This window comes from Poromitra crassiceps (genome assembly GCF_964638095.1).
Source record: "Poromitra crassiceps genome assembly, chromosome: 14".
Taxonomy (NCBI): domain Eukaryota; kingdom Metazoa; phylum Chordata; class Actinopteri; order Beryciformes; family Melamphaidae; genus Poromitra; species Poromitra crassiceps.
In genome coordinates, this window is record NC_139633.1 from 26,931,593 (window position 1) to 26,945,904 (window position 14,312).

Genomic DNA, 14,312 nt, shown 5'->3' on the forward strand with positions numbered 1-14,312 from the left:
TATAAAGACCTACCTTTTCTGTCCTATAGGAGTCGCACTAGGGTTATAAAGACCTACCTTTTCTGTCCTATAGGAGTCGCACTAGGGTTATAAAGACCTACCTTTTCTGTCCTATAGGAGTCGCACTAGGGTTATAAAGACCTACCTTTTCTGTCCTATAGGAGTCGCACTAGGGTTATAAAGACCTACCTTTTCTGTCCTATAGGAGTCGCACTAGGGTTATAAAGACCTACCTTTTCTGTCCTATAGGAGTCGCACTAGGGTTATAAAGACCTACCTTTTCTGTCCTATAGGAGTTGCACTAGGGTTATAAAGACCTACCTTTTCTGTCCTATAGGAGTCGCACTAGGGTTATAAAGACCTACCTTTTCTGTCCTATAGGAGTCGCACTAGGGTTATAAAGACCTACCTTTTCTGTCCTATAGGAGTCGCACTAGGGTTATAAAGACCTACCTTTTCTGTCCTATAGGAGTCGCACTAGGGTTATAAAGACCTACCTTTTCTGTCCTATAGGAGTCACACTAGGGTTATAAAGACCTACCTTTTCTGTCCTATAGGAGTCGCACTAGGGTTATAAAGACCTACCTTTTCTGTCCTATAGGAGTCGCACTAGGGTTATAAAGACCTACCTTTTCTGTCCTATAGGAGTCGCACTAGGGTTATAAAGACCTACCTTTTCTGTCCTATAGGAGTCACACTAGGGTTAAAAAGATACCGCTTCATGTCCTTTCACTTACATTTTCTCTGATCAATGGAACACGTTTTAATTGTGGCGGCCCAAACCCGAAGAGAGACGGCACGGTGGCTCAGTGGTTAGCACTGTTGCCTCACAGCAAGAAGGTCCCGGGTTGGAACCCCCGGTCAGTCCCAGGTGCTTTCTGTGTGGAGTTTGCATGTTCTCCTCCCTGTGTGGGTTTCCTCCATGTGGTCCGGTTATCACCCACCACCAAAAAACATGTGTTAAGGGTTAATACTCCTGTCGGTGTCCCTGAGCAAGGCACTGCTGGCCTGGCAATCAAACTGGAGTTGGTCCCCGGACGCTGCACCTCGCCCGCCCCACTGCTCCTAGTTCTAGGAAGGTTCTGAGTAGAGGTGTCACGATACACTCGGTTCACGATACGATACAATACACAATATTGGGTTCACGATAACGATACGATACGATATTTTAACAATATTTTTTTGCGGGCGATTTGTAAGTTGAGGGGGCATCCTCCATGCTAATTTGAGTAATTTCACCATTTTCATCCTCCGTGTCTGTAACGTCCCTCGTCTGTTCAAACAAAGCAATGAAAAGGAGAGCGAGCATGCAATCAGATGCAGATCAGTGCCACCATGTTCAGCTTCTTTTTCTCGCGATATGAGATTTCATCTCAACGATACATATTGTCACTTTTTGATATCGCGATATATTGTGGGACGATATATTGTGACATCCCTAGTTCTGAGTAGAGCAGGGGTCAAATGCAGACGGTGACTTTCCCCAGGGGGACAATAAAGGAAAGGATAACTTCACTAACTTCACTTCAAGCCGTCACACTAAAATAGACTTTTGTTGTTGTTGCATGAACTAGTCGAGCCCCCTGCATCTCCCCCATTTCTGTTCCACAACTCAACACCTAGCCTCCATTCCACTCCTCCTCCCCCCACGTCAAAGCGTGTGTGTCTGTGCAGCTGGCAGCAGCTCCCAGGTCTGGTCCAGTCTGTGGCAGCAGCTCCCAGGTCTGGTCCAGTCTGTGGCAGCAGCTCCCAGGTCTGGTCCAGTCTGTGGTACTCTTATCTGCCACACTGTGAGCTGAGCTGTTACTAACCATCATCAACCTCCTCCTCAGCGTGGGAAAACCCCTCATGTGGCTTTAGAGCTATAAGATAAAAGTGTGTTTACTTTGTATGTGACTGTGATTTGAGATTGGAGAAAGTGTGTGTGTGTGTGTGTGTGTGTGTGTGTGCGTGCGTGCGTGTGTGTGAGTGTTTGTGTATGTTGGCACGTTCAGGCCCTGCTGTGTGAGGGAGTAAGTCCCAAGGTCAGGGAGTGATAATAGAACGCCTTGAGTGCAACCACCTTGCTGAACTGTACACACATGCACATACACACACACACACACACACACACACTGCTCAGCATCTGTTGAAGGTTGAGAACTCATTGCCAATAAACTGCTTATCACTTTTGAAGAACATGGGGTACAGTGTGTAATACAGGGTTAGGGTTAGGGTTAGTTTAATAGTAGGGCTGGGGGCGATAGCATGAATATATCGACTATTAGCGAGATGATGATTGATTTTTTTTCTGGCGATTTTTGTCCTTTTATTTTGCTCATTTAATGGTCTAATAACGAATCTGTAAAGCCCAATTCGAAGCATGCGCGAATAGGAAGTGTGTGTGTGTGTGTGTACGAGATAGCCTTCAGTGTTAGGTGGCGTATGTATATATTATATATACATACATACATACATACATACATACAGCAATCGCCGGTTGATGGGCCGGTTGGAAGATTTGAACATATGGCCCAACCCTATAATAAACCCTATAATACACTAGGTGACTGTATGCCTCGGCATGTTTGTGGGAGTGTTTCCCAGAGTGTAACTTTATCATCAGGCACATTGTTTTTGCTTTGAAGACATGGCACAAAGCTCACGCTCGCACCCAACGTCCCGTTGCATGCTCAGCCTGCCTTAAGCCAGGCACGTATCCTCTGGGAGTATCTGACACCTCTTACTACTTTATAAGACACTCCGTATCCATTTAGAGGGCGACTTTGTGCTGTGACCTGACGTGCAGACACAGTTGACTCACCTGAGATTTCGCTCACAAAAGGCGGGAAACCACCAGTGCCCCATGGGAATATCACCGGCGAAGAGTGTACACGCCAACAATACTAGGCTGTGATGTTGTATTAATGCGCCTTCATTGTTTCCCTTGTATTGTCACCTCCCAGTGGCCACCGTAAGTGCCTCAATCAAAACCACCTAATTTCAACTCACGTTTTTCTATCTTATATTTCCAGTGGATATGGCTACAGAACGCAATATGTAGCTATATGTTTTTCCATTCCCGGCTTCAGAATGGGTTCAGAGGCCTCATATTATAATGAGCACATTATGAACTGATTTTGTGCTTATAACCCAAATCCAGGCCAAACATGTCATTCATGAAAAATCTATTTTGAAAAAATCTATTTTTGATATTATTCCCCCCCCATAGAGACACTGCATGAAATAGGCCATGCCCATCACGGGGGAAAAGCTCCGTTCATTTCCACACACCAGCGTCATTTTCCTTGAATTAAACATAGCTAAAGCTGTTGTGTGGTGGGCTGCGCAGACAACAAATGTAAAAAAATCGCCAGTTCAAGTTTTTTTGTACTCCCGGGGAAAACAAGGAAGCCATTGAGAATTAGCGAGAGGAAAAATGTGAGTGTTCATCTTCTGTATACGATCTTTTTGTGCAACACGCAACCATGCACGCGACATAGGAGAACGCCAGGATTGGAGGGGGGGTTTCTGTTTTCCCCCGTTTTGGGCGTGGCTTCTGAATGATGACGCGTTACGCAGTGTCTCTATGGGTGAAACTAGAAGACGTCGTTCAAGAGATGAATTCAGTACATGACATGTTGAAGGCATTTGCGGGAATGGCTGCATCTAATGTAGCTAAACAAAATGTTAATGCAATTTTGCATTTGTTTTTCAGTTGGATGTTCTGTAAATAATCTGAATACAGTTGATGGAAAACATGTCACTTCCAGTGGTAGATCATAGGGATGTCACGATACTATAATTTCTACTTCGATACCAATACCCAGGAAAATATCGATACTCTATACCATTTTCGATACCATGGGAAGGGGGGATGACGACGCATCAAGAGGCATAAAAATAGTTATACAAATAAATAGTCAGACAAAAAATGTAGACAGATGGAGGAACAGACGCACACTTATCCATAATCTAGGCCTGATCAAACTTTGAATTTAGACAGCAGATTAGCCCTGCTCTAACCATCAGAACACGTTTACCTTGTTGAAGCAACAGATACCCAATGATAGGGAGGGAGAAATCAGTGATTTTTCATTAAAAGAAAGCACTGATGGTATCAAAACTGTTGCAAATGAGTATTTTATCCATTTCAAATTTTTAGTATTGATACTTATCGATGCTGTTGCAAATTAATATTGTATCCGATTCAAATGTTCAGCATTGATACTTATCGATACTATCGATTCCTGTTGCAAATGAATACTGTATCCGATTCAAATGTTCAGCATTGATACTTTTCGATACTTTTGACAACCCTAGTAGATGAAATAGGAAGGGCTTGTAATTAATGAAATGGGAAGGTATGTAATTGGAGGAGGTGTTGGCAGGAGGGAAAAACAAGCGATGTTGAAATGAAAACCAAGATGAGCCGAGACAGAGACTGTTGTGGTAGCTGATACACCAGCACACAGAAAAGGTTGCTTCTTCTTATCAAAGAGGAGAGCCCCGAGGAGAGGAATCCCACATGGCATTATTGTGTTTTGGCAGTTGGTGTATCAACACACCGGGAATAATTTCCTGTTCAGAGAGAAAACAGTGGAGAAGAGAATGTAGCCAAAATGTCACGACTCCGAGTCTCCAATCATCACGTGGTCTTAGGTGGCATCATCTCCTTAGGCTCTTATAATAAGCTCCTATGTGATCTAGGCTCCTGTGTATCTGTAATAATATAGCGTAGGGTCATGTGGTTTCCACAATGCGGGGGAAAATGGACGGAATGGAATTTGGTAATAAAAATGGAATCAACTGTAAAACATGGGATATTGCAGAATTTTCCATAATTTGTCCAAAATTGATAAAAGTAGACCTAATTATCCAAATCAAAAGTCAACCTAATTATTGTAGTGACCCAAATGATCGGATCATTGTAAAATAGGCCCGGAGAATTAATTCAGTTTTCAATTGGGGCGTTTTGAGAGGGGGGGATCGGTCTTGCTTGGTTTTCACTCTGAGAAACATACTGTATCAAAGTCTGTCTTAGACGGCCAAGTCATCAAACAAACAAAAACATCCTCCTAACCCTTAAAATGGAAAAAGAAAATGTCATTTTGAAAATCAAATGGAATTTTGAGAGAATAAATGAGATTTCATATGGCCCTACAACGTTAACTGATCTGAAATTAAACATATTGTAACCTAGAGACCCAGGGTCACTATACAGGACAAATCGGATCCACCTTGACCTGAAAAGTCAAAGTGATCCTCTTACAGCACTGTCAGAAGTTTGAGGAACATCTTGGAAAATGCAGTTCATCGGTCCTCTAATGAATCTTTGTGTGCGCGCAACTTACTTAACCAAATGGTTACACAGCAGAACCAGTGTGCGCGCAACGCTTAAAAGGAGAATTTCGTTTTTGTTTAACCTGGAGCCCTCTCCTCACATTAATTATTATCTGATGACTCACCCAGTGTTCTCTGCAGCGTTTTTGTCCGTCTTAGGCGTTGTTTTGAGATCAATAGTGTGCAAGCCAGTCCTAGAATGGAGCTCCGTGGGGGCCACGTGGCAGCGTGCTTTTCATCCATGTAAATAGACAGTTTTATTCTCGTTTTCGACCCATATCGTCATAATCTGATTATGAGGGTGAGTCGTCAGATAATAATTAATGTGAGGAGAGGGCTCCAGGTTAAAAAAATAAATAAATTCTCCTTTAACCAAATGGTCATGCAGCAGAACCAGTGTGCGTGCAACGCTTACTTAACCAAATGGTCACGCAGCAGAACCAGCGAGCAAGGCGGATGTACATCATGTACTCGTAAATCTTGTTCTTTTCTAAAACACATCATTAGCAAGAGGGGTCTTGAATTCAGGGGGTGACTTCACACGTCGTTTTGACTCTCAGGCTTAGGTGTGGTGTTACAGGCAGGTCTGGAGGGTTCCGGGCTCACTTTAATGTGTTAAATAGTTTTAGGACCCGAGGACACGGGCTTTGTAGTCCTGTCAACCTCCTGTTTCTACAGTAATAAATGACCTGCATACCGCTGATGGCCCCACTGGATATCCACTATCATCTCCTCACCTGCATGTTCCTCTCTCTCTCTCTCCCCTCTCATCTTTTTGTCTCCATCCCTCCCTCCCATGCCTCCCCCCCTTACGTCTCCCTCCCCCTCTCTCTCTCGCTCCTCCATTCACTCACCGTCTCCCCTCTCTCTTTCAGTTTTATTACTTGAAGAAATCGAGAACGACGACATCGGGAGGAAGACGCTGAAGATCACAGACTTCGGCCTGGCCAGGGAGTGGCACAAAACCACAAAGATGTCGGCGGCCGGCACCTATTCCTGGATGGCCCCCGAGGTCATCAAATCCTCCCTCTTCTCCAAAGGCAGCGACGTCTGGAGGTACGACAAAAAAAACAACACACACGCACGCCATCCCTCCACAGACCCAAGACAAAGATGTTCTCCTCAGGCACGTTCCAAAGTTAGCACCCGCCGCCAGACAAATGCTGGTCAAATATGCAAATGGCTGTGGTAGGTTTGCTTCACTCACCACCACAGCCAGCCAAAAAGACAATGGTCATCTATTGTCAAATGTGAACATTCTGGTGGACAAACAAGTTAATTTTGGACCGTGTCCTCAGGCTCAGCCCTTTGTCTGACATTATCTATTGTTCCTTTCCTACTTTCCTCACTCTTTCTCTTGATGTCCTTCCTTCTCCTCTGCTTCTCCTTTGAACTTCTTTTTTTTAGCCAATGCGACATCATTTTATTGATGGAGGAATTTCATTGTGGTGAATTTATAATAACAACAATAAGTAACAATAATAACAAGTACAATTGTATTTCTGCAGATGATCTCAGTGAGCTGTTCAGAGCTTGTAAGATACATGATTGTTTGTGTGTGCGTGTGTGTGTTTGTGTGTGTGTGTGTGTGCGTGCGTGTTTGTGTGTGTTTGTTTGTGTGTGTGTGCGTGTGTGTCTGTGTGTGTGTGTGTGTGTGTGTGTGTGTGTGTGTGTGTGTGTGTGTGTGTGTGCGTGCGTGCCTGCGTGCGTGCGTGCGTGCGTGCATGTGTCTTCCCCCCAGCTATGGTGTCTTGCTTTGGGAGCTGTTAACAGGGGAGGTGCCATACCGTGGGATAGACGGCCTGGCTGTGGCTTATGGCGTGGCCGTCAATAAGCTGACATTACCGATCCCCTCCACCTGCCCCGAGCCCTTCGCCAAGCTCATGGAAGGTAGGTCACATGATCAGTTTGCAGAATTATCGCTCGGCCGTCCTCGAGTAGAGTTGCATCGCTTTGAAATGCAATTACAAGTCATAGTCCTCTAAGATATGTTATGAGTGTTATTGTTTTTGTTTAACCTTTTTAATATATAATAACAGTCCAACCAAATTCATAGTAAAAGTGTCATTTTTAACAGACAAAAGAAAAACACAAAGTGAGCTACAGAAAATCAAGAAAATAACAGTGAAAAAAAAAAACATTTTCATCCTATAATATGAATGCGAAGTGGCACTGGTATTCCGCTAGAATAACAAAAAACAAACACCATCCATATACTGTACATGCTTATTAATCTGGATGTATCCACAGGAATCTGAATGGGTATTTGTATAAAGTTGTTGTGTGTTTATTGCAGTGTTTTCACTAAAGGTTTTGGTAGAGGTACAAATTTGAGTGCTTCCAGAGTACCCATTGTACCTTATCTGATGAGCAGGGCCTGTTTCCACTTTCAGTATTTGTTCAAATTGCTCATATTTGGATTCCATCATCGTGATACACAGTTTAGTTTAGTTTTTTACATTTATTAAAACAAGTTCCTTGACAATACGTCTCACACGGCATGACATAAACACAGATAAACTATAAGAGGACTGTCCTCAGTTGTAATGTTATGGTAGTTTGATTCGGGCAAGCCAGCGCCAGGTAGCATATTTCTGAATGCACCGTAGCTGAATGACTATAGGGGGAAACTGTAATCTATGCTGGTGGCTCCATTTCTCTCAAACTCTTTTCTCCGTGTATTGCTGCTGTGTGTGTCTCCAGAGTGCTGGGACCAGGACCCGCACGTGCGTCCCTCCTTCTCCTGCATCCTGGAGCAGCTGTCGGCCATCGAGGAGGCGGTGATGGCCACCATGCCCCAGGACTCCTTCCATAGCATGCAGGACGACTGGCGGGTGGAGATCCAGGAGATGTTTGATGAGCTCAGGACCAAAGAGAAGGTGAAAAGGGCAGAGGGATGAGAAAGCACAAAAACACAGACGGTATAAGACTGGTTTTCATTGTGCTGCTAGTGAACAGTTTGGAACCCCCGGCTTGTGTCCTGGCAGTTATTGTACTAGCAAACAATGCAACAGGAATTAAGCTGGGGGAAGTCTAGAATGTTTATGTTGTCGAGTTGAAACCGTCTATAGAGCCATCAGGCAGACATTAGCCACGCACACAGATAGTATGAAGGAAGGCTGGTAGGTGGGAAGATGCATAAAACATATTTTTATTTTTATTTGCTTTTTCCTCTCTCTCTCACACACACACACATCTGTGGGAAGTTGGAAGCTATTTTGAATCCCCTATTTTGCAAACCTCCTCCTACACACTATTCACAACTCTTGTTTTGGATGATGGATGTAGCCTAACCTGTCGTTATGCATCGCTCTGAACATGCAGCTCTACCACTCGGGACAGCTTTAACGAGCTTTACATTTTAATTGGTTACTTTTCAGTGGACGGGGCGAATCGAGCGTTGAACAAAACGAGCCGTTAGCGTCGAGGTGCTTTAGCGTACTTCCCCCTTGTTAAGACCTTAATCTGCTTCCTGTCTAAGTCTCCTGACACTGGCTTAGTGGGAGGGGTTTGGAGAAACAGCAGGATCAGCACATTGAGCGGTGGAACTGAATGACATGGGCACCCAAATCTCCACAGGTGGCGCTCTGTTGTTCTCCAGTTAGCGTCTGTTTTGTATTATATTTATGTTTTGTTTCTTTTTATTTGTAATTTTTCAATTAGCCACTTTGCATTATTTGTGGTAACTAAATGAATAAAACACAATTGGTTCTCATTGAAAGAAATGTGTGTCACTGACCTCAAAAAGTAAAAAAAAAAAAAAATGTAATTTTGTAATTTACTCTTACAGAAGAGTAAATTTAATTTCTTTCCGGTGCATTGTACCTTCATGTAAACATGCAGCTTTGCTTTATATGATTTCCAATCATTCAGTCCACAATGTACTTGATCAGTTTATATGATTTGCACGTCACCGTGTGATAACATCCTTGCTGGTTCCGTTTGACTTGTGAGAGCCAAGGGGGGGGGGACTAATTTTGCCTTGAACATTAGCTAACATTTTCCCACAGCAATTTCTTGAGATTGCTTGTAGAATTAGCCACGACACCAGCAGATTTCCTGTGAGTAATCTGTGTCTAGGTGGGTGGCTGAAGGGGCTTGACTGCAAAGCTGTTTTATGGAAGTCATCCAGTAAGGATTATTATTACACAGCTCAGAGCAATTAAGAGAGAAAAAGACGTCAGAGTAAACCATGAGAGAAGACTGTAGCTGTGTAACAGCAGGCACATTTACATGGACCATAGTAATCAAGCCCAAACCGATTAAAAAATCATCCATATAAACGCGTCAATCGGCTTAAAAAAGCCCAAACCGATTGAAATTTCAATCGCAGAGGGGTAGTTTAAACCTTTTCATAAACGCGATCAAAGGAAAAATGTTATCATGTAAACGATGGAACTGATTACCGGTACTCTCTGGCTGCGTTCTTTCTGTGTCTTGACATAAGGAGACTCCTGCCTGCTGCAGCAGGAGAGGAGAGGAGATTTTCTAACTAGCGCGCGGACAAAGTGGAGATTTTCAACACTCCGGCGACGAGAAACCCGCACGGAGTAACGTTAGACTATAAAAGCTCCAAATGTTTTCTCGTCAGGATTCCGTGTCTCTCATTTCCGTGTGACAGTCCATATGTCTGGTGTAATTCACGCTTTAGGCTAAAGGTAAAGTCCCAACGATTGTCACACACCTGAGTGTGCGAAATTTGCATTTGACCCATCCCCTGGGGGAGCGGTGCCGCGCTCGGGAATCATTTGGTGATCTAACCCCCCAATTCCAACCCTTTGATGCCGAGTGCCAAGCAGGGAGGCAAATGGGTCCCATTTTTATAGTCTTTGGTATGACTCGGCCGGGGATCGAACTCACAACCTCCCAGTCTCAGGGCGGACACTCACACCACAAGGCCACTGAGCTGGCTACCGCTGTGATTTCAGTATGAATTTATTATTTTTCACTGCGAGAAAATGTAGCCTACTTGAAGAAGTGTGTGAGAAGAAGTAGCTAAGGTGAGTAGCGTCAATTGCTTGAGTCTCACGGTCAATGGGAGAGATGGCAGACCCGTCAAGTTGTATTCATCACTTTTGCGCACGTCGCACAGCTGTTCAGTTATATGGGTGCATGCTCTGGGCGCATGTAAACACCAGATCCTATTACGGTAAATCACATCTCCTTCAAAAGCGATAGACTTCAATCAGATTGAGGAGAAAGTATGCACAGCTACTGACTGAAACAGGAGGCAGTGATTCTGTTGGAACATAGTTTGTTAGAGAAGGAATATCTAATGTGTCTCTCTCTTTTTGTCTCGCTGTTGCCTGTCATATACTGTAGATGTCCATTTGAAGAAGGCAATGAGACATTTTTCTACCCATTTGTCTCCACATGTACCGCTCTCTGTCTTCTGTGATAAAGAAGAATACTCTTGATATCTTCAACTACAGCGAGACACCACTAGGAATGTAGTCAAGTAGAGCAGCAGCCAAGACGATGGGCACAGAAAATAAACCGTTCTCCTTGAGATGTCTGTCATTTGAGAGAAAAGCTTCCAGTGACGAGGAGTTTATTGTTGCTGCCATACAGCCGAAGTGTCACTACTTGCAGGAAAGTGCAGTCTTGTCCATATAGCAGTTGTGTTCCAGACTCCAGCAGAAGTCTGTCTTCTGTAGCTGTATGCCTGGCACTGTCCATTCACCCAGGAGCTTACAAAACCACCCAACACAATTCTGTCCGCCAGCGTTTCTGCCTATCTATATCTAACCACATCTATATCTCCATCTCTGGTCCTCCCAGGAGCTGTGTTTCTGCTTATCTAACCACATCTATATCTCCATCTCTGGTCCTCCCAGGAGCTGTGTTTCTACCTATCTAACCACATCTATATCTCCATCTCTGGTCCTCCCAGGAGCTGTGTTTCTACCTATCTAACCACATCTATATCTCCGTCTCTGGTCCTCCCAGGAGCTGTGTTTCTGCCTATCTAACCACATCTATATCTCCGTCTCTGGTCCTCCCAGGAGCTGCGTTTCTGCCTATCTAACCACATCTATATCTCCGTCTCTGGTCCTCCCAGGAGCTGCGTTTCTGCCTATCTAACCACATCTATATCTCCGTCTCTGGTCCTCCCAGGAGCTGCGTTTCTGCCTATCTAACCACATCTATATCTCCGTCTCTGGTCCTCCCAGGAGCTGCGTTTCTGCCTATCTAACCACATCTATATCTCCGTCTCTGGTCCTCCCAGGAGCTGTGTTTCTGCCTATCTAACCACATCTATATCTCCATCTCTGGTCCTCCCAGGAGCTGTGTTTCTACCTATCTAACCACATCTATATCTCCATCTCTGGTCCTCCCAGGAGCTGCGTTTCTGCCTATCTAACCACATCCATATCTCCGTCTCTGGTCCTCCCAGGAGCTGCGTTTCGTACCTATCTAACCACATCTATATCTCCGTCTCTGGTCCTCCCAGGAGCTGCGTTCCAGGGAAGAAGAGCTGACGCGGGCTGCCCTCCAGCAGAAGTCCCAGGAGGAGCTGCTGAAGCGGCGGGAGCAGCAGCTGGCGGAGCGGGAGATCAACGTGCTGGAGAGAGAGCTCAACATCCTCATCTTCCAGCTCAACAAGGACAAGCCCAACGTCAAGAAGAGGAAGGGCAAATTCAAACGTTCCCGCCTCAAACTGAAGGATGGAAACCGCATCAGCCTGCCCTCAGGTGAGCCAGTGTGTTCTGTGCGTCGTGTGTGTTCCGTAGGGCTGCAACTAACGATTATTTTCATAATCGATTAATCTGTCGATTATTTTCTCGATTACGGTAATCGATTATTTGTTTGGTCTATAAAATGTCAGAAAATGGTAGCAAATGACGATCAGTGTTTCCCAAAGCCCAAGATGACGCCCTCGAATGTCTTGTTTTGTCCACAACTCAAAGATAAGATCAGTTTACTGTCATACAGGAGTAAAGAAACCCGAAAATATTCACATTTACGAAGCTGGAATCAGAGAATTTAGACCTTTTCGATTAAAAAACGATGAATCGATTATCGAAATAGTTGTCGATTAATCTTCTGGCGATCGGCTAATCGATTAACCGTTGCAGCTCTAGTGTTCTGTGCCAAATCCAGTCCTTATCAATGATAAAGAGTCAGGAAAATCCTGCAAGATTAAGCTATTTTGGTGGTCTTCACTTTCAAAAGGGTCCATTTGAGGACTAGGGTCAGAATCTGGGTTAACCCATTGATACCTGATGCAGCATTTGCGTGTATATCCCTCATTTGTGTGTGTATCCCTTTAAGACCGCGAACCGTCTTAAAGGGATACACACACAAATGCTGCATCAGGTATCAATAGAGAGCCCCAGGAACGAGTCCAGAAAACATCGATGCTAACACTTCCGGGTTCTTCACTGTTTTCGCCGATGGGATTTTTGAATGGGTTTTTGGCGCGATGCTTCTAATAAGGTCTCTGGGCAACGCAAGCTTAATCAAACGCGAACCAGTGTTCAGTAGGATAATCTTCACACATGAGGACCACTTTTATGAGATTTTAAGCTTTTACATGCCGTTAAAAGGGCGGCTAGCTAGCAAACGGCTAAATGAGACTACACTGTTGAGTCGACTGGGATATTATAGGTCAATAACATCATCACTTCAAAGGACGAACACAGAAATTCTCTTTCCCTCACCTGGTTCAGCCCGGGGTAATCAGTGCACAGCAGCGCACACATCAACAACAGTCCAGGTTGAGCGGTGACGTGACGGGGAAGCCTATGCGACACTGTATCGTTCTGGATTAGCTTAGCACAAGCTTTTTACTTCTAGGGCTCGCATTTACGCTTCAAAACTCATGAAAGTGGTCCTCATGTGTGAAGATTATCCGGCTGAACACTGGTTCGCGTTTGATTAAGCTTGCGTTGCCCAGAGACCTTATTTGAAGCATCGCGGCAAAAACCCATTCAAAAATCCCATAGGCAGAAACAGTGAAGAACCAGGAAGTCCGGGACTACAAACATACGTCATCCCTGGGGCTCTCTATGGGTTAAGGTTAGGGATTGTGGCTTTGCTTTTAAGACACGTGTTAATTGTTTGGTATTTAGGGGTTAGACAATGAGTAATGCACTGTACAGTATCTGTAATCCTTTACTCTGTTGCCTGTGCCAGTAAGTGGTACACTAATATTTGCATTGCGTTTAACAAAGTTTACCAAGAATTAATGTTGGTGTATTCTAAAGTCCTATTCGCACGGAACTAGTATCACCTGGGGACCTCATGTGGTTGAGAAAATACCCCCCCCTTCACACACACACACACACACACACACACACACACACATATATCTGTGTTTCGTGCATGGGATAAGCAAAGTCCGCAGACGTCCCCAGGTAATACTAGTCCTGTGCAAAATCTGTGAACAGGGCTTAACTCTCATTCTAATTGTACTGTAACTGTGTGTGTGCATGGTGTGTATTTTGTAGACTTCCAGCATAAGATCACAGTGCAGGCATCGCCCTCCATGGACAAGAGGCGGAGCCTACACAGCACTAGCTCCTCCCCTCCCAGTAGCCCCACACTCATTCCACGGCTACGAGCCATTCAGCGTGAGTTCTTCTTTTTCTCACTCTGTTCCTCCTCAGTGTGAGCCGTCACTTTCTCCTTACCTCCACCACCCACACAGGGTCCAAAATGATGGAGACATCCAGTTCTCTTCCGGTGGCTCTGTACTGTCAGGTGCTTTTTCACGCCATGGTTTAAGTCAACTTCACAAATCCTTAAAGATTTCCATCAGTCCTGTCACCTCACTGTGCTCAGGATCATTGTATCAATCGCGGTTGATCCCTCCTTGGGAATGATTGAAGTGGATAAAAATGAATAAAAGTTTCATAAAGAGCCACAGTCACTGAAGGGAGTCAGTGTCCTTGACCTTGACATACTGTACTGTACCCTTTAGGTTATTAAATGTCTGTGGTCTGTACTTCACACCATGTTAAGCTACCTGTGTGGAGTCTCTCAAG

At 44.5% G+C, this 14,312-nt stretch overlaps 1 protein-coding gene across 1 annotated transcript in view; it reads left to right on the top strand.

The window, feature by feature from the left end:
- map3k21 (mitogen-activated protein kinase kinase kinase 21) overlaps positions 1–14,312 on the top strand; it is a gene marked incomplete at its 3' end in the record, with an annotated part of 38,569 nt that overhangs the window by 16,514 nt on the left and 7,743 nt on the right. Inside the window, exons 2-6 of the mRNA XM_083650489.1 lie at positions 6,198–6,378; positions 7,064–7,212; positions 8,026–8,201; positions 11,777–12,017; positions 13,776–13,898. Of these exons, the coding sequence (XP_083506615.1) occupies positions 6,198–6,378; positions 7,064–7,212; positions 8,026–8,201; positions 11,777–12,017; positions 13,776–13,898 (870 nt within the window). The remainder of the gene's footprint in view (positions 1–6,197; positions 6,379–7,063; positions 7,213–8,025; positions 8,202–11,776; positions 12,018–13,775; positions 13,899–14,312) is intronic.